This window comes from Macrobrachium nipponense, chromosome 18, assembly GCF_015104395.2.
Source record: "Macrobrachium nipponense isolate FS-2020 chromosome 18, ASM1510439v2, whole genome shotgun sequence".
Classification (NCBI taxonomy): Eukaryota; Metazoa; Arthropoda; class Malacostraca; order Decapoda; family Palaemonidae; genus Macrobrachium; species Macrobrachium nipponense.
This window is the reverse complement of record NC_087211.1, coordinates 15225428-15247927: the sequence shown is the minus strand read 5'-3', so window position 1 is coordinate 15247927 and position 22500 is coordinate 15225428. Positions and strand designations below refer to the sequence as shown.

The 22500-nt window shown below is 39.3% G+C and overlaps 1 protein-coding gene across 1 annotated transcript; it reads left to right on the top strand.

Annotated features, from left to right (window-relative positions):
• Positions 1–1504: 1504 nt before the first annotated feature.
• Positions 1505–19091, top strand: LOC135196514 (histone H3.v1-like). Its single transcript, XM_064223360.1, has 2 exons — positions 1505–1643; positions 18661–19091. The coding sequence occupies exons 1-2, from the start codon at positions 1505–1507 to the stop codon at positions 19089–19091; spliced, it is 570 nt and encodes a 189-aa protein (XP_064079430.1).
• The last annotated feature ends 3409 nt before the right edge of the window (positions 19092–22500 follow it).

Genomic DNA, 22500 nt, shown 5'->3' with positions numbered 1-22500 from the left:
TTAGGATATAAAATGAGATCCATTATGATATGACATTTTAATCCAGAATTGAAACTTTAATTAGAAACTTGATGGAAACGGTAGAGATGATTTCCATAAAACATTGGTGGTTTTATCAGTGACACAAATCATTATGTTAAGGGTGACCGGAATTATTATTAGGAGTGAATATGTATGAAAGGTAGATATATATATATTTATATATAGTATATTAACCTAACAATGGGTGGCTGCCCTCATCACTAATTATAACAGTTTGTCGGGAGATTACGTCTGTCCAGGACACTCTAAAGGATGGAACGTGATCCTTATAAAATATTCTAACCTAAAGTGTTTCCCTGGTTCCATTTGCACAGACAAGAACAATCAGGAGTTACCTCAAGTTTAGCAAGAGTAATTTACTCGGTTCAATTAATCTACGTAAAACCTCTCTCTCTCTCTCTCTCTCTCTCTCTCTCTCTCTCTCTCTCTCTCTCTCTCTCTCTCTTGCATAAAATTTAGTGAAACGTCAGTCAGGCGTCGGTTAAGAGTCTTGGAAAGCGATTTGCTTTCAGTTATATCCTCACGAATATCGTTGGATAAAATTCTTTGGCAAATTACGACGAAAATATAAAGCTATTGAGAATAACGTCTTCTTCGTTATGTGGCAAATGTTAGACTTTCATTATATATGAACTGTACCTCCGATAACGGTTATTTGCATGTTTATTGATATTTTAGTGATTTTCCAAGCTATTGCCTGTGTATAAATTCTGTTAATGTGTCATCGAGGTTTTATTTTAAAGTATTATATTTACAATATTCCTATTATTATTGTACCTTATATACTAAAATTCTCTGTATTTCCTTCATCTGTCTGATGTAGCAGACTTTGTTAATATTATTTCCTTCGTCCAGTTATCAGCCCTTTTCTTTCCCATTTCCTTGACGAACCTTTTTGATGCATTTATTATGTAGACTCCATTTTCTGTGCATTTATTATTTTACTTATTATGTCGACTACAGTTTCTTGTTGGTATTTATTTCTCTCTTCAGATAAGGGGTCGGTTGCCTAGTTGCCTCCTCTCCAACTATCTCTGTCACAGGCGTCTGGCTCTGCTAAACCCTTCTTCTCTTTATCCTCCCTCAGTTAGTCAAGTCATCTAATCCTTTCATTCTCTCTCGACATTCTACCTCCTCACTCATCCTCACCACATGTTCAAACCATCTGAGACAAGACTCTCTCAGCATCCTCATCTTAGCTCGTTCCAGCATCTTGAATGACCACGTTTCTTCTCTTCTTTCTCTCCTTCCGTCTACCTGTCTGCCAAGTAACAGAATTGCTCTAACACCTTCAGACATACTTTTCTTTAATCTTTTTATTAATTATTTATTTTTTTTTTTTTGGAACGCCGACCGCTTTCTACGTTTATCACATTTTGATGCTAATCAGTTTCTGGGCGAGATGTTTTCATACATTTCTTTCCTCCTGGAATCTTGTTATGAAGGCATCGGCCGGTATATTATGAGGGGCTCTGAGGAGGAGGATGATCCAGATTCTGGCCGGAAAGAATTTGAAGAAGAAGAAGAAGAAGAAGAAGAAGAAGAAGAAGAAGAAGAAGAAGAAGAAGAAGAAGAATGTGTAGAAGTTAAAGAAGAAGGAGGTTCGCCTTGTCGTTGAAACTTAATGACAACTTGGGTGAGGTCAACTATTTGTGGGAGAACCAAGCGAGGAATGCTGACATTTTTGGACGATTTTCCGCCTCGGGTCAAGGAGGCGATGCCCACCGGTACATTATTGCTCGCACCCGGAAAAGATCTGGTTGATTTCGTCTGCACTGTCATTTTACCTTTCTTGGTTGCGTTCCTGGAGACAAATCCGCGGTTGTCAGCTCTCTTGTCTTGTCACCTAAATAATTACGAAGTTTATAGCGGATAAGATTTTGATTGGCCGAACAGTCTCCCTTCAGAGGATGTTGTGCAACTTGAGCCCTAAAATTTCAGGCCAAGATGCAATGCATTGCTGCCCTAAAATAATTCCCCTTGTCTTTTACTACTTTTTTATTTATATTATTATCTATTTATCAGTTATCGTATTAATTTAAGTATTTATATTTTCTGATAACTGATCTGTTCTCTTTGTTTCCTGTTATATCTGTAACTTATCTCAAATGAAGGCCTTATTCTTTGGAGCTTGAATATCAAGTCAGCGGCCTCCGTAGACTTGTTCCATACGAATAGGTTTATTTTTTAAATAATAATAATAATAATAATAATAATAATAATAATAATAATAATAATAATAATAATAATAATAATAATAATAACATGACAAAAGTACTACAGAAGATGGATGCCGGGTACCAACTCAAGAAAAGAGGCAACAAAATCAACCATCTGATGTTCATGGACGACATCAAGCTGTATGGTAAGAGCATCAAGGAAATAGATACCCTAATCCAGACTGTAAGGATTGTATCTGGGGACATCAGGATGGAGTTTGGAATAGAAAAATGCGCCTTAGTCAACATACAAAAAGGCAAAGTAACGAGAACTGAAGGGATAAAGCTACCAGATGGGAGCAACATCAAACACATAGATGAGACTGGATACAAATACCTGGGAATAATGGAAGGAGGGGATATAAAACACCAAGAGATGAAGGACACGATCAGGAAAGAATATATGCAGAGACTCAGGCGATATCAAGTCAAAACTCAAACGCCGGAAATATGATAAAAAGCCATAAAACACATGGGCAGTGCCAGTAATCAGATACAGCGCAAGGAATAGTGGACTGGACGAAGGCAGAACTCCGCAGCATAGATCAGAAAACCAGGAAACATATGGCAATACACAAAGCACTACACCCAAGAGCAAATACGGACAGACTATACATAACACGAAAGGAAGGAGGGAGAGGACTACTAAGTATAGAGGACTGCGTCAACATCGAAAACAGAGCACTGGGGCAATATCTGAAAACCAGTGAAGACGAGTGGCTAAAGAGTGCATGGGAAGAAGGACTAATAAAAGCAGACGAAGACCCAGAAATATACAGATTCAGGAGAAAGACAGAAAGAACGGAGGACTGGCACAACAAACCAATGCACGGACAATACATGAGACAGACTAAAGAACTAGCCAGCGATGACAATTGGCAATGGCTACAGAGGGGAGAGCTAAAGAAGGAAACTGAAGGAATGATAACAGCGGCACAAGATCAGGCCCTAAGAACCAGATATGTTCAAAGTACGATAGACTGAAATAACATCTCTCCCATATGTAGGAAGTGCAATACGAAAAGTGAAACCATAAACCACATAGCAAGTGAATGCCCGGCACTTGCACAGAACCAGTACAAAAAGAGGCATGATTCAGTGGCAAAAGCCCTCCACTGGAGCCTGTGCAAGAAACATCAGCTACCTTGCAGTAATAAGTGGTACGAGCACCAACCTGAGGGAGTGATAGAAAACGATCAGGCAAAGATCCTCTGGGACTATGGTATCAGACGGATAGGGTGATACGTGCAAAACAGACCAGACGTGACGTTGATTGACAAAATCAAGAAGAAAGTATCACTCATTGATGTCGCAATACCATGGGACACCAGAGTTGAAGAGAAAGAGAGGGAAAAATGGAAAAAATATAAGTATCAAGATCTGAAAATAGAAATAAGAAGGATATGGGATATGCCAGTGGAAATCGTACCCAAGATCATAGGAGCACTAGGCACGATCCCAAGATCCCTGAAAAGGAATCTAGAAAAACTAGAGGCTGAAGTAGCTCCAGGACTCATGCAGAAGAGTGTGATCCTAGAAACGGCACACATAGTAAGAAAAGTGATGGACTCCTAAGGAGGCAGGATGCAACCCGGAACCCCACACTATAAATACCACCCAGTCGAATTGGAGGACTGTGATAGAGCAAAACAAAAAAAAAATAAAAAAAAAATAATAATAATAATAATAATAATAATAATAATTGTTTCTCTCTTACCGAACATTTAGTAATGAAGAACTGTGAAAAGTTTCTGAGGGGAATCTTTTTTTTTTCTGTCAAAACTCAACAGACGGTTATAGGATGATATAAACTTTGAAGGAAAATGAATAACCAGAGTCCAGAGGCTTCCACGGGCACAAAATCAGTGCCTTATAGAGAAAATGCTGACGCTTTCATAAAAGGTAGGTGACTAGTTATGATTTACGAGTCAGGCAGCGAGTGAATATGTAGCTTATTCAATCACATTGATCCTCTTTCCCCATTTGCTGATATTTTGATATTTTTTCGTTGTTTTTGTTTCAAAATATTAATTGTGTTCTTACGTTAGCTACAGGATATATATATTTATGATTTACTAGCGTGTGTGGTCTGTGGTTTCAAAGGTAATATTCTAATATATATATATATATATATATATATATATATATATATAGATATATATATATATATAGATATATATATATATATATATATATATATATATATATATATATATATATATATATATATATATATATATATTTTATATGTATAAACCCACACTCAGAGACACACACACACATATATATATATAATAATATATATATATATATATATATATACTATATATATTATATATATATATATATATATGTTTGTGTGTGAACTGTATGAGGTTTACGTGTGCTGATATGTGAATTAAACATCAGTGGAAGATCTCTCTCTGTCTCTCTCTCTGTCTCTCTCTCTGTCTCTCTCTCTTTCTCTCTCTCTTTCTCTCTGTTTCCTTTCATGCACGGAAATTCCAGCATTAATCTCCGCGGGAAGCCGTTGTCACAAGGTCCGATTCTCGGTGGCTTTTCCATTAGAGTGATAGTGTTTTGGTTTAACTTTTATGGCCTGGAAAGCATTCAGACTTGTACAGTTAGTAGGTTTGCAGTTCTAGAGAAAAAAAAAACTCGAAAGGGCAGATAAAAATTGGAAATGTGATCTAAGTAAATTTGTGTTTATGCTTTATTAATTATTTCTGTGGTAGATTTACTTTTAATCAGAATGAGGGGCAGATGCAATCCTTTCATTTATTAAAAGCAGAACTGCTCTCTAGAATTATATATATGCAAGGAATTCCTCCCGTTCTCTACTACGATTTTTCTTTGGTGTTTTGTATTTACGTTGTTATAATTGTTATTTCTGTATAAATTTACCTTTGATAAGATAGGGAGCAAATACAATCATTTCAATTAACAAATCGAAAACCGCTCTTTACAACATGCACTATAAATGGGATTGTGTCTTGTGATAAGCACAATATATGCAAAGGGGAGGGGCTGTATTTGGTTCCATTTCCGTAATGGTGGAAAACCGTCATAATCATTCAGAATTATACTCCATAAATGACTGCTTTTATAATAATTGGCCAATCAGCGGCAGAAACAAGCAAAATTATTTTAAAAGGTTTCTTTAATATCGCTTTTAGTCTTTTAACTGGAAGGAAATTATGAAGATTAATAAATCATACCGGCCATTATCCAGCGATGTAACATTAAGCTTGAAAATTCTCTCCTTCTTCTGGAAATCTTAGATAAATTGATTAATGTTAGGAGAGCATGAGTCTCTCTCTCTCTCTCTCTCTCTCTCTCTCTCTCTCTCTCTCTCTCTCTCTGGAATTGTCCATGTAGAAGTTGGATCTCTCTCTCTCTCTCTCTCTCTCTCTCTCTCTCTCTCTCTCTCTCTCTAGAATTGTCCATGTAGAAGATGGATTTCTCTCTCTCTCTCTCTCTCTCTCTCTCTCTCTCTCTCTCTCTCTCTCTGAAATGTCCATAGTTAAATTGTAATTTCCTTCCCGAATATATTCCGATTAAATTATGATTGCTTTCAAGATCGGAACAAACCTGAAACATTACTTCTGAGATATAGATCCATTTCCCCCACCATTCGCCATAATCAGATCAGACCTAAACGTTCCCAGCAAATCCCACTATTGGGATGACCTTCAGTTTTTGATCAGGAATATGGAGTCTTCTTTTATTTTTTTATTTTCTATTTAAATCCTCATCGTGGATTCTTCAACAGAGCCTTCCGCCGCTACTTCTTTTATGTTCTTCAATAATCGAGGCCTCCTGAGTCGGCTGCATTAGGCGGAATAGAGTGTAATGAGTTTCGAATCAGAACGACTTGGGTCTATTAGGGGTCGTAGAAGGAAGACTTTTCGTTTCCCCTGGATCACCATCTCTTCCATTGGGAAGGGTTCATGTGTTCGTGCGCCAATACTGTGGTTTTTTTATAATTTTGAATTTCTTCAATTCATCTTGCATTTAGAGCTAAGGCTTTGGGTCTGACAAGCGTGGTTCAAAATGTAAATTTGCTGTCAAAGAAACTTCTAGTAATAAAGAAGGGTATTTTGGTATTTGTTGTTATATATATGATATATATATATACACTTAATTATATATTATATATAATATATTATATATATATATATAATAATATATATTATATATATAAATTTATGTGCCCATTATTTATATAATGTATATTTATAAGCCCTGTTCATTAGCTGACTTGTTACAACAGCAAGAATACTTATTTTTTTTTTCCCCATGAGGAGTCAAAGGTGAAAGAGAGAGAATGTACAAGGACTCTAAAGGACAAATGTCAATCTATCTCGGGAGGATGAAGTTGTACAGACGGGAAGGTGTCATTCTCTCACACTCAGGAGGGAGACTTCTTAATAACATAATATGGCTCGCAGAAGCAGAGAGAGAGAGAGAGAGAGAGAGTCGTCCAACGATTTCCAATAATGTACTCAATTCGATTCTATTGCATCTCAGCTGAACACTTCTCGAGAACTGGGGACGTGACCTGATTGAAGATTCCTCAGTATATATTGGCTCAGAGATTTCCTGCATTTCAAAAGAGGATTCCTTCAATGGGCTCCATTATGGGACCTCTTTGCTCCTTTCTGTCGGGGAAAAAATCAAGAATTCTTTATTTTTGGCTGTTTTGGTTTTTGCTGTAATGTTTTCATGGATTTTTTTTTTTTTTTTTGCATTAAAGCTACTTCAAGTGTTTATAGACTTGAAAGTATTAATCGATATGAATTTTAAAAAATGCGGAGTAAACTGTCATTTTTATAGTTATGTGTATCAGATGGTGTCCATTAGAAACATCTAATTTATTACCTTTCCTGTCATGTTATTAATAATAATAATAATAATAATAAACTATTATTATTATTATTATTATTATTATTATTATTATTATTATTATTATTATTATTATTATTATTATTATTATTTTAGTAGTATTGGATCAAGCCCACCACAGGGGCTATTGACCAGAAATCCAAGCTTTGGAACCTACTACATGAGAGAGAGAGAGAGAGAGAGAGAGTTACAGGGATTAGGATGTCTCAAAGACTTATCGTCCATCAGAGAGAGAGAGAGAGAGAGAGAGAGAGGGAGAGAGAGAGCAGTCACGAAAACCAGCAAGCAGTGGAATGGAAGAATGGAAGAACAGGGCCCGGTGGGGGGGGGGGGGGGGGGGGGTTGTTAGGGTAGGCGTGAGGAAGAGGATAAGCAAAACCCAGAGTCAATCACCTGGAAAGCCGAAAGATGGCGAACAGAGGATGTAGAAGAGAAGGGGTGATAAGAGATGAAGACGGGACGGAGGTAGAAGAGGGCAAAGCAGATGGCAGGTAGTCGGGGCATTCCGTCCAATGCAGAGTGTTCGGGGGGGGGGGAGCTTCTTCTTCTTCTTCTTCTTCTTCTTGAGAAAGTGGAAGGAATTGAATGAGTCCTCAGTAAGGTATTCAATAAGCAAAGTTTCTTCGGGGCAACCGAGTTTTCTGTACAGCCTACATTCAAAGCGCCGCATTAGCGTGATCGGTATGGTCTTGGCCTGCCACCTCGGTGGCCGCAAGTTCGATTTTCGGTCATTCCATTGAGGAAGTCACGTCAAGCCGTAGGTCCCGTTGCTGAGTAACCACTGGTTCCATGCAACGTAAAAATACCATACAAACAAACAAAAGCCTATAAATAAGGCCACCGAAAGTTGATCCATATTTTATGGTCTCGTTATAATGCTGTATGAGCCGCGGCCCATGAAACTTCAACACGGCCGATGTGGCCTGTATTGTTCCGTTACCAGATGCATTGTTACGGCTCACATTAGCCTTAAATAAGATAAAAACTACTGAGGCTTGAGGGCTGCAATTTGATATGCTTAACGGACTTACCTACCGGCTGCCATATTGTGATGGTTTTTCCTTCCGCTGTCATTCTAGATGTGATGCCTCCTCAGAGATCTATCTCTCTTCAACTGAATGTTCAGCGTAGGTTTTAAGGTTATTTTAGGTTAGGAAATATGTGGAATTGCTGTTGGTTGTAAGATATTTAAAATGATTCAAATACAGGCTTTATGACAGGACACTAAGTTGAGTTGTATCGACAGTATGAGTATTCATTTCGTTTTCTGTAAATTGCTGCTAAGAAATTTCATTTGGAATGAATTTTCGATTTCAGATACTACCATAATTATAACACAAACACTCGGTGCGAATCATTACTGATAAACTTCAGAAACTAATATAATTACAACACGCTCTGACAAAAATGCAAAGTGAGAAACATTACTGATAAATTTCAGACGTCAATATAATGATAACACGCTCCTACAAAAGAGCACGGTGAGAAACTAACGTGGCTTTAACTGCGAGAGACGAACGATTTATATTAGTGCATCAATCATCTATGTAATGAACTTACTTCCTAGACGCCAAAACGAAATCTAATTAGAGAGAGAGAGAGAGAGAGAGAGAGAGAGAGAGAGAGAGAGAGAGAGAGAGAGAGAGAGAATACCAGATGTTTCTCCCTAGGTCTGAGGGCAATTAGTGAGTAGTCATTATCTCCCCCGTGGTCTTTGTTGGTAATCGCAGGGCATTTTGCCTTAATTCTTTGTCTGAAGGAAGAATAATGAGCTGCATTTAAAAGTTTGGTATATTTTCATGTATTTTAATATATTTTTACGGTTTTTCGTACACAAATATGTTATTTGTTCTGTGCTGAGGGTTCATTAAAGCGGATTTGGAGGATATAATAATAATAATAATAATAATAATAATAAAATAATAATAATAATAATAATAATAATACAATAGCTGTTTCAACGGCATTTAATTTATATAGAAATCTTCTCAATTCTTCTTATTATCTTTTTCTCGTCAGCATGTAGCTGGTGTATAAGTTTCCTAAGGACATGTAAAGATTTTCATTTGTCTTAGGTTTATTCCTCTAACGTTGTCGACAGCGCACAGGCAAGTCATCTATGAGAGTTTACAGTACAGTGAATTAAGATACAGTTTACAAGTATTTATAGCATGCAAGGTCGTGTACAATCGGTGGGGCGGGTCGGTGGGAACGGATTTTAATTGGTCGTTGGATGGAAACGAAATCTCCCCCTGAGGCGTTCTGACCTGCGTAGTTTGGACGGGGTTATTAGCGTAGGTTGGGTGTTGTTTGGGGTACCCACCTCTTGGCGGCAGGCTGTACAATTGATATATCTTCGCTCGTTCTCTCCCCGCTTTCTCTCTCTACTTCTTCCGCTCTTTCTCTCTCTCTTGCTCTCTCTCTTTCTCTTTCTGCAAGTCTCTCTCTCTCTCTCTCTCTCGTTCGCTCCTTCTAACGCTCTCTCTTTCTCTCTCTGCCTGCTCCTCTCTCTCTTTCTCTTTCTCTTTCTCTCTCTGTTTGCTCTCTCTCTCTCTTTCTTTCTCTCTCTCTCTCTCTCTCTGTCTCTCCCCCTCGACTCTATCTCTCTCTCTCTCTGTCTCTCCCCCCTCGATCTCTCCTCTCTCTCGTGGATGTATACGTAGTCGGTTGGTTCTTGCGCCATTTCTTCTTATGATGGTGGGGAGAAACTCTGTTTCTTTTACCGTGTTGATAGTCGGTTTTTTCTCTAATATATGTAAAGCTTCAAGATAACGTAGGCGTTTTCGGTCCGGTGCTATGGTCAATAATTTCTATGTTCTTTATAAGCTCAGCTCTTTCTGGTCTCCTGTTGTGTTTTTCCCTATAGTGAATGAAAATGGCCCCTTCTTGAAGATGACACGAGAGACGCTTGGAGAGTTGGTAGTGGTCATCCCGATATAAGAATGGTTGGCATCCATCCGCCGAGCATGTGAATTCGTCTAGATGACACTCCTTCTCTTCAAAGACGTTTCTGGGGGCCGGGCCTTGTTTCTAAGAAGCAGCTGGCTGGTTTTCATGCTTTTGTAATAAAAAATTATGAGGCTATTTTATCACTTTCTGTAGTGGGGGAGGGGGAGACATTTTCCACTGATTATTTTCCTTATAGCCTTTTCATCTTCAAATATGTGGTGCATATGATTTTTATAAAATATTTTTATAGCTCCCACTTTGGTCGTTAGTTACGGTCGTTCTTTCTGTGCCATTTATTTATGGAGTCCCTCGTTTGTTTGGCGTTCGACCATACGGTTGAAAAGTTATTATTAATGAGAACTTGTGTAGACCTTTCGATTCCCTGGTGGTTTCTCTCCAAGATGTGGAACAGTGTGGAAGGGCGCGGCGGACGAAGGCCTCTACCACCGATCTTTTTATACCTGTCTGGGCACTCCGCTGGACCCATTAAGGCATAGACCCGGGTTTGTGGGTTTCTTGTAAACCGTGTGGTGTATCCCGTAGGGGTCTGCTGTATCCCGAACGTCCAGGAAGGGTAGGGCACCGTTCAACGTGCTGCGTTCACAGTGAAGTGGAGGACGGAGCATTCTTCGAAGGTGTTTCTTTAAAGTTTCAAGGTCATCTTCTCTGTTAACTTTTATGAGGTGTCGTCTATGTAGCGGTAGTATTGGGGAGGACAGGGCGGGGATCTTGATTGAAAACTCTTTCTTCGACGACACTCATGTAGAAGTTGGCAAATAGAACCCCTAATGGGGATCCATTGCCACGCCGTCAATCTGGCAATAAAGATGTCCTCTGTGGGTCGTGAATGGTGCCTTCTTGGTACATATTTCAAGGAGGGATTTTAGGGATTCTCGGGGATGTTCAAAGCCTGTGTCTCCTCACATCTGTATACTCTGTCGAGGATGTGTTTCAATCGTCTCGTCGACTGGAACGTTCGTGAAGAGGCTCTCGACGTCAAGAGAGGCGATGATAACCTGTAAGACGGAGAGTCTCGGAGTTTACGTAAAAAGTCGGTAGATGGACTGTAGACAATACTGTCACCGGGATATATGGCGTTGAGGAGTTCATTGAGTCTCTTCGCGATTTTGTAAGTCGGGGTTGGGATTTGGCTTATAATAGGGCGAAGAGGATTTCCAGGCTTGTGGGTTTTTACGGTGCCGTAAAGATACCCTGGATTAAAGTCACCCTGGGCAAGGGGAAGTCTGGGCCGAGCATTCCTAGCGGCATGGATTCTTTCGATCGTTCCTATTAATGTCTCGTCGGATGTCTTCGATGGGGTTCTTGTGATTTTTCTGAATTTGGATTGATCAGCCAGTATTTGGTCCAGTTTCTCGTGATATTCTGAGGTCTTGATGAGCAACTAGGGCAGCAGCTTTGTCTGCCCTTCTTATTGTTATTTCCTAGTTTGATTCAAGTTTTTAGCAGTTTCTTTCAATTCTCTGGTAAGGATAGCGCTTCTGTATGGGGGCTCCTCGGTCGGTAAGGGCTTCTGCTAACAGGTAAGGGCTGGAGGGAGTCGCTCGACCTGACCCCTGCCTTCGTCCTCGAGGGACTGGATAGAGTCAAGGAGGACTTCGACCTCCAGGCGCTTGGCGTGTGGGGTTTGGCTTTTTGTCACGTGGGTTATTGAGCCCAAGATTAAGGAGATCTTCTTCTTCGGTGTCGGTTTATATTCCGTGAGGTTGATGAAATCATTCTTTTTTTCGGGGAATTTCAAACTTCCTCCATTACAAGCCTCACAAGTTTCTTAAGTATTCCACTTTCTCTCTTGCGGTAATCCTTCTGCTGTAGGCGCTGGAGGGCGGCATCAATGTCTGGACGGGGGGTTCCTTGGGAAGCTGCTTGTCTCTGTGTTTGTAGTGTATCTAATTCTCTTTTTATTTTCTCTCCTCTCTTTCTTCTTCTCTTCCAGCTGGCCTGAAGGATGTAGTGTTGTCGTTCTCTCGTCGCAGCTGGATCATGGAGCCGTAGACGGGTATAATTAGGAAGGAGGCCTTCTCTGAGGGCAGTAGCAGTTGAATACAATAGCTGTTTCAACGGCATTTAATTTATATAGAATTTTTCTTCAATTCTTCTTATTATCTTTTTTCTCGTCAGCATGTAGCTGGTGTATTAAGTTTCCTAAGGACATGTAAAGATTTTCATTTGTCTTAGGTTTATTCCTCTAACGTGTCGACAGCGCACAGGCAGTCATCTATGAGAGTTTACAGTACAGTGAATTAAGATACAGTTACAAGTATTTATAGCATGCAAGGTCGTGTACAATCGGTGGCGGGTCGGTGGGAACGGATTTTAATTGGTCGTTGGATGGAAACGAAATCTCCCCCTGAGGCGTTCTGACCTGCGTAGTTTGGACGTGGTTATTAGCGTCGGTTGGGTGTTGTTTGGGGTACCCACCTCTTGGGCGGCAGGCTGTACAATTGATATATCTTCCGCTCGTTTCTCTCCCGCTTTCTCTCTCTACTTCTTCGCTCTTCTCTCTCTCTTGCTCTCTCTCTCTCTTTCTGCAAGTTCCTCCTCTCTCTCTCTCTCTCGTAGTATAGCCATCTTGCTTGGTGAGACGTACCGCGTGAAGTCACAATAATCAACAGATATCACAAGTTTAACATACGACTAGAATTTGAGAAATATCTAGAAGTGTTCGTGAACTATCGGTGATAAGATTAGTGTGAAAATAGTAGGATAAAGCGTCTTCTAAGTTAGTTTATCAAGTGTAATACTATAAATCAGAAACAAGATGGCAGTAAGTTCCAACTGCGGGAAAAAGGTGGCGTAATTTTGGCGTGTTTAGCAGATTCGCAATACGATGAGGTAGCAGGAAGGGAACTGGCATTTCTCATCTATGAAATCAGCAAAACAGTCCTAACCAAAAAGATACAAAAAGCATTCATAGATATATTAGAAGGATATAATCCTTCAAACTGGAACAAATCTAATGAAAACATCTTGAAAATAATTGAAGAAGTTCAAATAAAATCAAGTGGTCAAGAGACTCATAAAGAAAATATACATAAACCAACATATTCCGACAAAGAAAATGAATAAGGTGAATCTGTGAATATACTAATTGATGCATTAGGAAAAAGAATGCCAAAAGCATGCAAACTGTGTAAGGTTTGGTATAGCATAGTCAATCCACAAAACTAATCAGAAAAATGTGCTGCATGCAACATTCCGACCCATCACAGTGTGCTGAGGTAAATAACAAGATTTGAAGAAAAGATACAAGAATTTTTGTTCAACATGGTCTATCAGGATAGACAAGTTATTAAATCAAGATTGAATGTACAAATAGTTGAGGATGAAGAAGAAGAGGAGGAAGGAAGAAGAAGAAGAAAAAGAAGAAGAGGAAAAACGGAAGAGAAGTAAACAAAAATGAAATGACAGAAAAAAATAAGGAAAACAAAGAACAAGATAAAAGTATGGATGCAGAGATACTCATGATACTACATATGAGGCAAATAAAGCAGCATACCTACGAAGAAATAAATTACGATATGACAACAGAAAAGCAAATCCCGAAGAGGCTCTACCCAGATCTATACAATGACGGGAAAGAGGAAAAAATAGACAAGAAAGACCAAAATCTGCAACCTTTTGAAAAGAGGGAATTGCAGATTTGGGAGAAAGATGTTACTACAAACATCCTAAGATATGTCAAAAACTATGAAATATATGGTAAATGTGCATACTTAGATGGATATGGGGATGATTGCAGAGATCTGCATCCAAAAATATGTAAAAACCTAAAAGAAGGAAAAGGATGTAAGTTCGACAAAAAATGCAAATATATGCACCCTGTAGCCATGAATCATAATCAAATAAATAACCAACCAAGTAATAAAATCCAAAATAAGAAAGAAACAAATAAAGAGAGAAATCAAGAATATCAGGTAAAAGAGAAAAGCAAACCACCAATGAGAATATGCAGAGGTTGTCAGCAAAGAATTTCAAAAGCATCAGCTCCGAAATTCTACTCAAGAGATAATAACTGTATTTATTATGCAAGAGGATATTGCAGAAACGGAGGAAAATTGCAGATTCAGACACAAAATGAATTATGATGAAGGAAGATCAAATATTATGGAAAAGTTGGATTTTTTAATGTCAGAATGGATAAATGAAAAAAAGAACAACATACCAGAACAGGGAAAGAGACATGGGGAAAATCCTTATTACTATCAGTATTAAATGAAGGAGAAAACACGCAAACCATCATAGTGATGAATGCGCAGGGTTTAGTTACGAGTAACTCAAAAAGAAAAAATAGAGTACTTAGAAGAACTAACCAAAATGAAAAGAAATAGATATAATGAATATAAGTGAAACCTGGTATTCCCAAGAGACTGGGAATGATGATCAAATAAAAGGGTTCCAAACCTAAAGATCAGATAGAAAAAATAGGAATCAAGGGGGAACCGCAATATATGGGAAAGACAAAAAACAAGGAAAAATATATGAGAAATATAGTAACTCAGAATGTGAACTAATAGCGGTAGAATTTGAATCTGAAAAATTGATGAACATAGTAATATATAGACCTCCTAATACTAAAGAGTTTGACTTAATAATTGAAAAATTGGATGATATATGTAGAAATCACAAGGACTGGACTATTCTCCTATCTGGCGACTTCAACTTTCCTTTCGTAGAATGGAAAGAACGAATAGGAGATTGTGGTTGTACTTATACATATAAAAAAGAGAGTAATAGTAGTGCAGAAGATAAGAGGCAATTTGAAAAGCTATTAGATATGCTACTAGAATACAACATTCAACAAATAAATCACCTGCCAACAAGAAAGGAAAATACTTTAGACCTAGTATTTGTGAACGAGATGAATTATGTTAAAGAAATAATAGTTTATAATGCGAGTATTTTCAGACCATAATGTTCATAGAATTAACAGTTCATTCCAAAGCAAGTGAAAATAGAGATAAGCAAGAAATGAAAAAGTGGGAAGGATATGGAAAATACAACTTCTACAGTAAAAATATAAAATGGTTCAGAAATTAATGAAGAATTAACAAAGATTGGGATAACATTTTCGTAAGTGATGACATAAGGGTAAATACGGAGATATTATATAAAAATATTGGAGATAATAGTGGAAAAATATATACCGAAGAAGAAAAGTAAACATCATTCATGCATACCAAGAGACAGAAGAATCTTGTTCCAGAAAATCAGAAAGTGGAAAAAAAGGTCTTGCAAAAGAAAAAAAATGCATGGAAAAGTTATAGAACTAAAAAGTAAGATAGAAAATGCAGAAAAACAAAAAAAAAAAAAAGATTTTTTTTTTTTTTTTATACAATCAAAAGAAAATGAAAAACGCGGGACTTGGAAGAAAAAACCCTATTAAATATCAAGCAAAACCCAAACTATTATACTCATATGCGAAGAAGATGAATAAAAGAAGAATAGAAATAGGCCCTCTGAGAATTGAAGGGAGATTAACGAATGAAAAAAAGGAAATTTGCAACATACTGGCAGAACGATATAAGAGAGAATTCACCCCTAGAATAGATAATGAAGATAATGATATAGAAGTAAGGGATGAAAATAGTGAATATTTAGCTGACATAGATATTAATGAAGCTGATATTGTGCAGGCTATTAATGAAATTAAAAATGGAGCTGCTGCAGGGCCTGATGGAATTCCTGCTATTTTGTTAAAGAAAGTAGTTCATTCTATCGCAAAGCCACTTGCAATATTATTAAGACAAAGTGTAGATACAGGCAAGATATATGATGAGCACAAATTAGCGTATATTACCCCTACTTTCAAAAGTGGATCAAGACTAGAGGCAAGTAATTATAGGCCTGTGAGTCTAACATCACATATAATGAAAGTGTATGAAAGGGTAATGAAGAAAAATATTATGAAAACATTTAATAAAAAAAAATAATTGTTAATAAAGGACAACAGGTTTCGTACCCGGAAAAAAGTACACAAACCCAACTGTTAGTCCACCGTGAAAAACATATTCAAAAATATGAAAAGCGGAAATGAAACAGATGTGGTTTATTTAGACTTTGCAAAAGCTTTTGATAAAGTAGACCATAATATATTAGCGAAGAAAATTAGAAAACACAATATCGTGGATAAAGTAGGAAGATGGTTAAAAGAATTTTTACACAACAGAAAACAGATAGTTATTGCAAACGACGAGAAATCGATGAAGCCAAGGTAATATCCGGTGTGCCGCAAGGTACGGTGTTAGCTGCAATACTGTTTGTTATTATGATTGAAGACATAGACAATAATGTTAAGGATTCGGTAGTGAGTAGTTTCGCAGATGACACAAGAAATAAGTAGAGAAATTACTTGTGATGAAGATAGGAACGCTCTACAAAGAGACCTTAACAAAGTATATGATTGGGCAGAGGTAAATAGGATGGTATTAACTCTGATAAATTTGAATCAATAAATTATGGAGACAGAGAAAGAAAGAAACTATATGCATATAAGGGACCTAATAATGAGACCATCACAAATAAGGAAGCAGTTAAAGACCTTGGTGTGATGATGAATAGGAACATGTTATGCAATGATCAAATAGCAACTCTGTTGGCAAAATGTAAAGCAAAAATGGGAATGTTGTTACGGCACTTCAAAACAAGAAAAGCTGAACACATGATTATGCTTTATAAAACATATGTTCGTAGTCCACTTGAATATTGCAATATGATATGGTACCACACTATCAAAAGGATATTGCACAAATAGAGAGTGTACAAAGGTCCTTTACAGCTAGAATAGAAGAAGTTTAAGGACCTAGACTACTGGGAAAGACTACAATTCTTAAAATTATATAGTCTGGAAAGGAGAAGAGAACGCTACATGATAATTCAGGCATGGAAACAGATAGAAGGAATAGCAGAAAATATCATGGAACTAAAAATATCAGAAAGAGCAAGCAGAGGTAGATTAATAGTGCCCAAAAATATACCAGGAAAAATAAGGAAAGCACACAGGACATTAATCCACTACGCACCAGCATCGATAATGCAGCGTCTATTCAATGCGTTGCCAGCTCATCTGAGGAATATATCAGGAGTGAGCGTAGATGTGTTTAAGAATAAGCTCGACAAATATCTAAACTGCATCCAGACCATCCAAGATTGGAAGATGCAAAATATACCGGAAGATGTACTAGCAACTCTCTGGTAGACATTAGAGGTGCCTCACACTGAGGGACCTGTGGGGCACCCGAACAAGATGTAAGGTCTGTAAGGTAAGGTCTCTCTCGTTCGCTCCTTCTAACGCTCTCTTTCTCTCTCTGCCTGCTCCTCTCTCTCTTTTCTCTCTTTCTCTCTCTGTTTGTCTCTCTCTCTCTTTCTTTCTCTCTCTCTCTCTCTCTCTGTCTCTCCCCCCTCGATCTCTCTCTCTCTCTCTCTCTGTCTCTCCCCCCTCGATCTCTCTCTCTCTCTCGTGGATGTATACGTAGTCGGTTGGTTTCTTGCGCCATTTTCTTCTTATGATGGTGGGGGGAGAAACTCTATTTCTTTTACCGTGTTGATAGTCGGTTTTTTCTCTAATATATGTAAAGCTTCAAGATAACGTAGGCGTTTGTTTTCGGTCCGGTTGCATGGTCAATAATTTCTATGTTCTTTATGCACCGGACCGAAAACGCCTACGTTATCTTGAAGCTTTACATATATTAGAGAAAAAACCGACTATCAACACGGTAAAAGAAACAGAGTTTCTCCCCACCATCATAAGAAGAAATGGCGCAAGAAACCAACCGACTACGTATACATCCACGAGAGAGAGAGGAGAGATCGAGGGGGGAGAGACAGAGAGAGAGAGAGAGAGAGAGATCGAGGGGGGAGAGACAGAGAGAGAGAGAGAGAGAGAAAGAGAAAGAGAGAGAGAGGAGCAAACAGAGAGAGAAAGAGAAAGAGAAAGAGAGAGAGAGGAGCAGGCAGAGAGAGAAAGAGAGAGCGTTAGAAGGAGCGAACGAGAGAGAGAGAGAGAGAGAGAGGAACTTGCAGAAGAGAAAGAGAGAGAGCAAGAGAGAGAGAAAGAGCGGAAGAAGTAGAGAGAGAAAGCGGGAGAGAACGAGCGGAAGATTTATCAATTGTACAGCCTGCCGCCCAAGAGGTGGTATCCCCAAACAACACCCAACCGACGCTAATAACCCCGTCCAAACTACGCAGGTCAGAACGCCTCAGGGGGAGATTTCGTTTCCATCCAACGACCAATTAAAATCCGTTCCCACCGACCCGCCCACCGATTGTACACGACCTTGCATGCTATAAATACTTGTAAACTGTATCTTAATTCACTGTACTGTAAACTCTCATAGATGACTGCCTGTGCGCTGTCGACACGTTAGAGGAATAAACCTAAGACAAATGAAAATCTTTACATGTCCTTAGGAAACTTAATACACCAGCTACATGCTGACGAGAAAAAGATAATAAGAAGAATTGAGAAGATTCTATATAAATTAAATGCCGTTGAAACAGCTATTGTATTCAATGCTACTGCCCTCAGAGAAGGCCTCCTTCCTAATTATACCCGTCTACGGCTCCATGATCCAGCTGCGACGAGAGAAGACAACACTACATCCTTCAGGCCAGCTGGAAGGAGAAGAAGAAAGAGAGGAGAGAAATAAAAAGAGAATAGATACATACAAACACAGAGGACAAGCAGCTTCCCAAGGAACCCCCCGTCCAGACATTGATGCCGCCCTCCAGCGCCTACAGCAGAAGGATTACCGCAAGAGAGAAAGTGGAATACTTAAGAAACTTGTGAGGCTTAATGGAGGAAGTTTGAAAATTCCCCGAAAAAAGAATGATTTCATCAACCTCACGGAATATAAACCGACACCCGAAGAAGAAGATCTCCTTAATCTTGGGCTCAATACCCACATGACAAAAAGCCAAACCACACGCCAAGCGCCTGGAGGTCGAAGTCCTCCTTGACTCTATCCAGTCCCTCGAGGACGAAGGCAGGGTCAGGTCGAGCGACTCCCTCCAGCCCTTACTGTTAGCAGAAGCCCTTACCGACCGAGGAGCCCCATACAGAAGCGCTATCCTTACCAGAGAATTGAAAGAAACTGCTAAAAACTTGAAATCAAACCAGGAAATAACAATAAGAAGGGCAGACAAAGCTGCTGCAATAGTGCTCATCAACGACCTCAGAATATCACGAGAAACTGGGACCAAATACTGGCTGATCAATCCAAATTCAGAAAAATCAACAAGAACCCCATCGAAGACATCCGACGAGACATTAATAGGACGGTCGAAAGAATCCATGCCGCTAGGAATGCTCCCAGACTTCCCCTTGCCCAGGGTGACTTTAATCCAGGTATATTTACGGCACCGTAAAAACCCACAAGCCTGGAAATCCTCTTCGCCCTATTATAAGCCAAATACCACCCCGACTTACAAAATCGCGAAGAGACTCAATGAAACTCCTCACGCCATATATCCCTGACAGGTATTGTCTACAGTCATCTACCGACTTTTTACGTAAACTCCGAGACTCCTCCGTCTACAGGTATCATCGCCTCTCTTTGACGTCGAGAGCCTCTTCACGAACGTTCCAGTCGACGAGACGATGAACACATCCTCGACAGAGTATACAGATGTGAGGAGACACAGGCTTTGAACATCCCCGGGAAGCCCTAAAATCCCTCCTTGAAATATGTACAAGAAGGCACCATTCACGACCACAGAGGACAATCTTTATTGCCAGATTGACGGCGTGGCAATGGGATCCCCATTAGGGGTTCTATTTGCCAACTTCTACATGAGTGTCGTCGAAGAAAGAGTTTTCAATAAGATCCCCTGTCCTCCCCAATACTACCGCTACATAGACGACACCTTCATAAAAGTTAACAGAGAAGAGGACCTTGAAACTTTAAGAAACACCTTCAAGAAGAATGCTCCGTCCTCCACTTCACGTGTGAACGCAGCGTTGACGGTGCCTACCCTTCCGGACGTTCGGGTACAGCAGACCCCTACGGGATACACACCACGGTTTACAAGAAACCCACCCAACACCCGGGTCTATGCCTTAATGGGTCCAGCGAGTGCCCAGACAGGTATAAAAGATCGGTGGTAGAGGCCTTCGTCCGCCGCCGCGCCCTTACACACTGTTCCACATGGAGAGAAACCACCAGGGAAATCGAAAGGTCTACACAAGTTCTCATTAATAATAACTTTTCAAACCGTATGGTCGAACGCCCAACGAGGGACTCCATAAATAAATGGCACCAAGAAAGAACGACCGTAACTAACGACCAAAGTGGAGCTATAAAAATATTTTATAAAAATCATATGCACCACAAATATTTGGAAGATGAAAAGGCTATAAGGAAAATAATCAGTGAAAATGTCTCCCCCACTACAGAAAGTGATAAAATTAGCCTCATAATTTATTACAAAAGCATGAAAACCAGCCAGCTGCTTCTTAGAAACAACCCGGCGCTCCCAGAAACGTCTTTGAAGAGAAGGAGTGTCATCTACGAATTCACATGCTCGGTGGATGGATGCCACCATTCTTATATCGGGATGACCACTACCAGACTCTCCAAGCGTCTCTCGTGTCATCTTCAAGAAGGGGCCATTTTCATTCACTATAGGGAAAAACACAACAGGAGACCAGAAAGAGCTGAGCTTATAAAGAACATAGAAATTATTGACCATGCACCGGACCGAAAACGCCTACGTTATCTTGAAGCTTTACATATATTAGAGAAAAAACCGACTATCAACACGGTAAAAGAAACAGAGTTTCTCCCCACCATCATAAGAAGAAATGGCGCAAGAAACCAACCGACTACGTATACATCCACGAGAGAGAGAGGAGAGATCGAGAGAGAGAGAGAGAGAGAGAGAGAGAGAGATCGAGGGGGGAGAGACAGAGAGAGAGAGAGAGAGAGAGAGAGAAAGAGAGAGAGAGGAGCAAACAGAGAGAGAAAGAGAAAGAGAAAGAGAGAGAGAGGAGCAGGCAGAGAGAGAAAGAGAGAGCGTTAGAAGGAGCGAACGAGAGAGAGAGAGAGAGAGAGAGAGAGGAACTTGCAGAAAGAGAAAGAGAGAGAGCAAGAGAGAGAGAAAGAGCGGAAGAAGTAGAGAGAGAAAGCGGGAGAGAACGAGCGGAAGATATATCAATTGTACAGCCTGCCGCCCAAGAGGTGGGTACCCCAACACCCAACCAAGACGCTAATAACCCCGTCCAAACTACGCAGGTCAGAACGCCTCAGGGGGAGATTTCGTTTCCATCCAACGACCAATTAAAATCCGTTCCCACCGACCCGCCCACCGATTGTACACGACCTTGCATGCTATAAATACTTGTAAACTGTATCTTAATTCACTGTACTGTAAACTCTCATAGATGACTGCCTGTGCGCTGTCGACACGTTAGAGGAATAAACCTAAGACAAATGAAAATCTTTACATGTCCTTAGGAAACTTAATACACCAGCTACATGCTGACGAGAAAAGATAATAAGAAGAATTGAGAAGATTTCTATATAAATTAAATGCCGTTGAAACAGCTATTGTATTCAATGCTACTGCCCTCAGAGAAGGCCTCCTTCCTAATAATAATAATAATAATAATAATAATAATAATAATAATAATAATAATAATAATAATTTAGTAGGGAAAAACTCTATCACGAGAGTATATATAAAGTTCTAAAGGGTCCACAATAATACAAAGTGTAAAAAGTCCGTGTATCAATTTTTGAAGACTTTACAGAAAGCTTCGAACTCTTCCCTGGGTTCAGATTATTGAAAAGCATGGCAGAAAGTTCCTTAGTGCAAGAACACCTGAATGCTATCGAATGTAAATGGAAGTTCATACCAGCCAGAGCACCTTGGTTTGGAGCTATATGGAAAGATTGATTGGTCTTCTGAAAACATGTCTGAAGAAGGTAATAGGTCAGGCCTTTTCTTTCTCAGTTTTGAACTGCCTGTGTTGTGACTGAACTTGAAGCAATTATTAATGACAGACCCTTAAGTTATACTCCGGGAGAATTAGACCAGTTGGATATTCTGACGCCCAATCATTTGATTTTAGGACGTAGATGAGATCTTTCCCTAGGGAAGTCATAGATTGGAGAGACGAAAAACTAAGGACCCACCCCCTCTTGTTATGGAGAAAATAAGGATGTTGGAAAGCGATTTTTGTACATTACAAAAAAATGTGATGACCTGTGGTAAAGATGGGAGAGAGCAAGATTTAACTTTCTCGAGAAACTCATCGGGTGGGAATCAGACACGAATCTTGGCCCAAAATGGGAGATGTGTTGATACACGATGAAAAAAAAGGACCGAGAAGTCGTTGGAAGCTCGGTCAAATTGTCAAATTACATGT

Bases quoted from the DNA above. Each gene is read 5' to 3' on its own strand.
- LOC135196514 (XM_064223360.1), top strand. From the start codon at position 1,505: ATGAGGGGCTCTGAGGAGGAGGATGATCCAGATTCTGGCCGGAAAGAA. The intron at 1,644-18,660 runs GTTCGCCTTGTC...TACTGCCCTCAG, and splicing joins AGAAGTTAAAGAAGAAGGAG to AGAAGGCCTCCTTCCTAATT.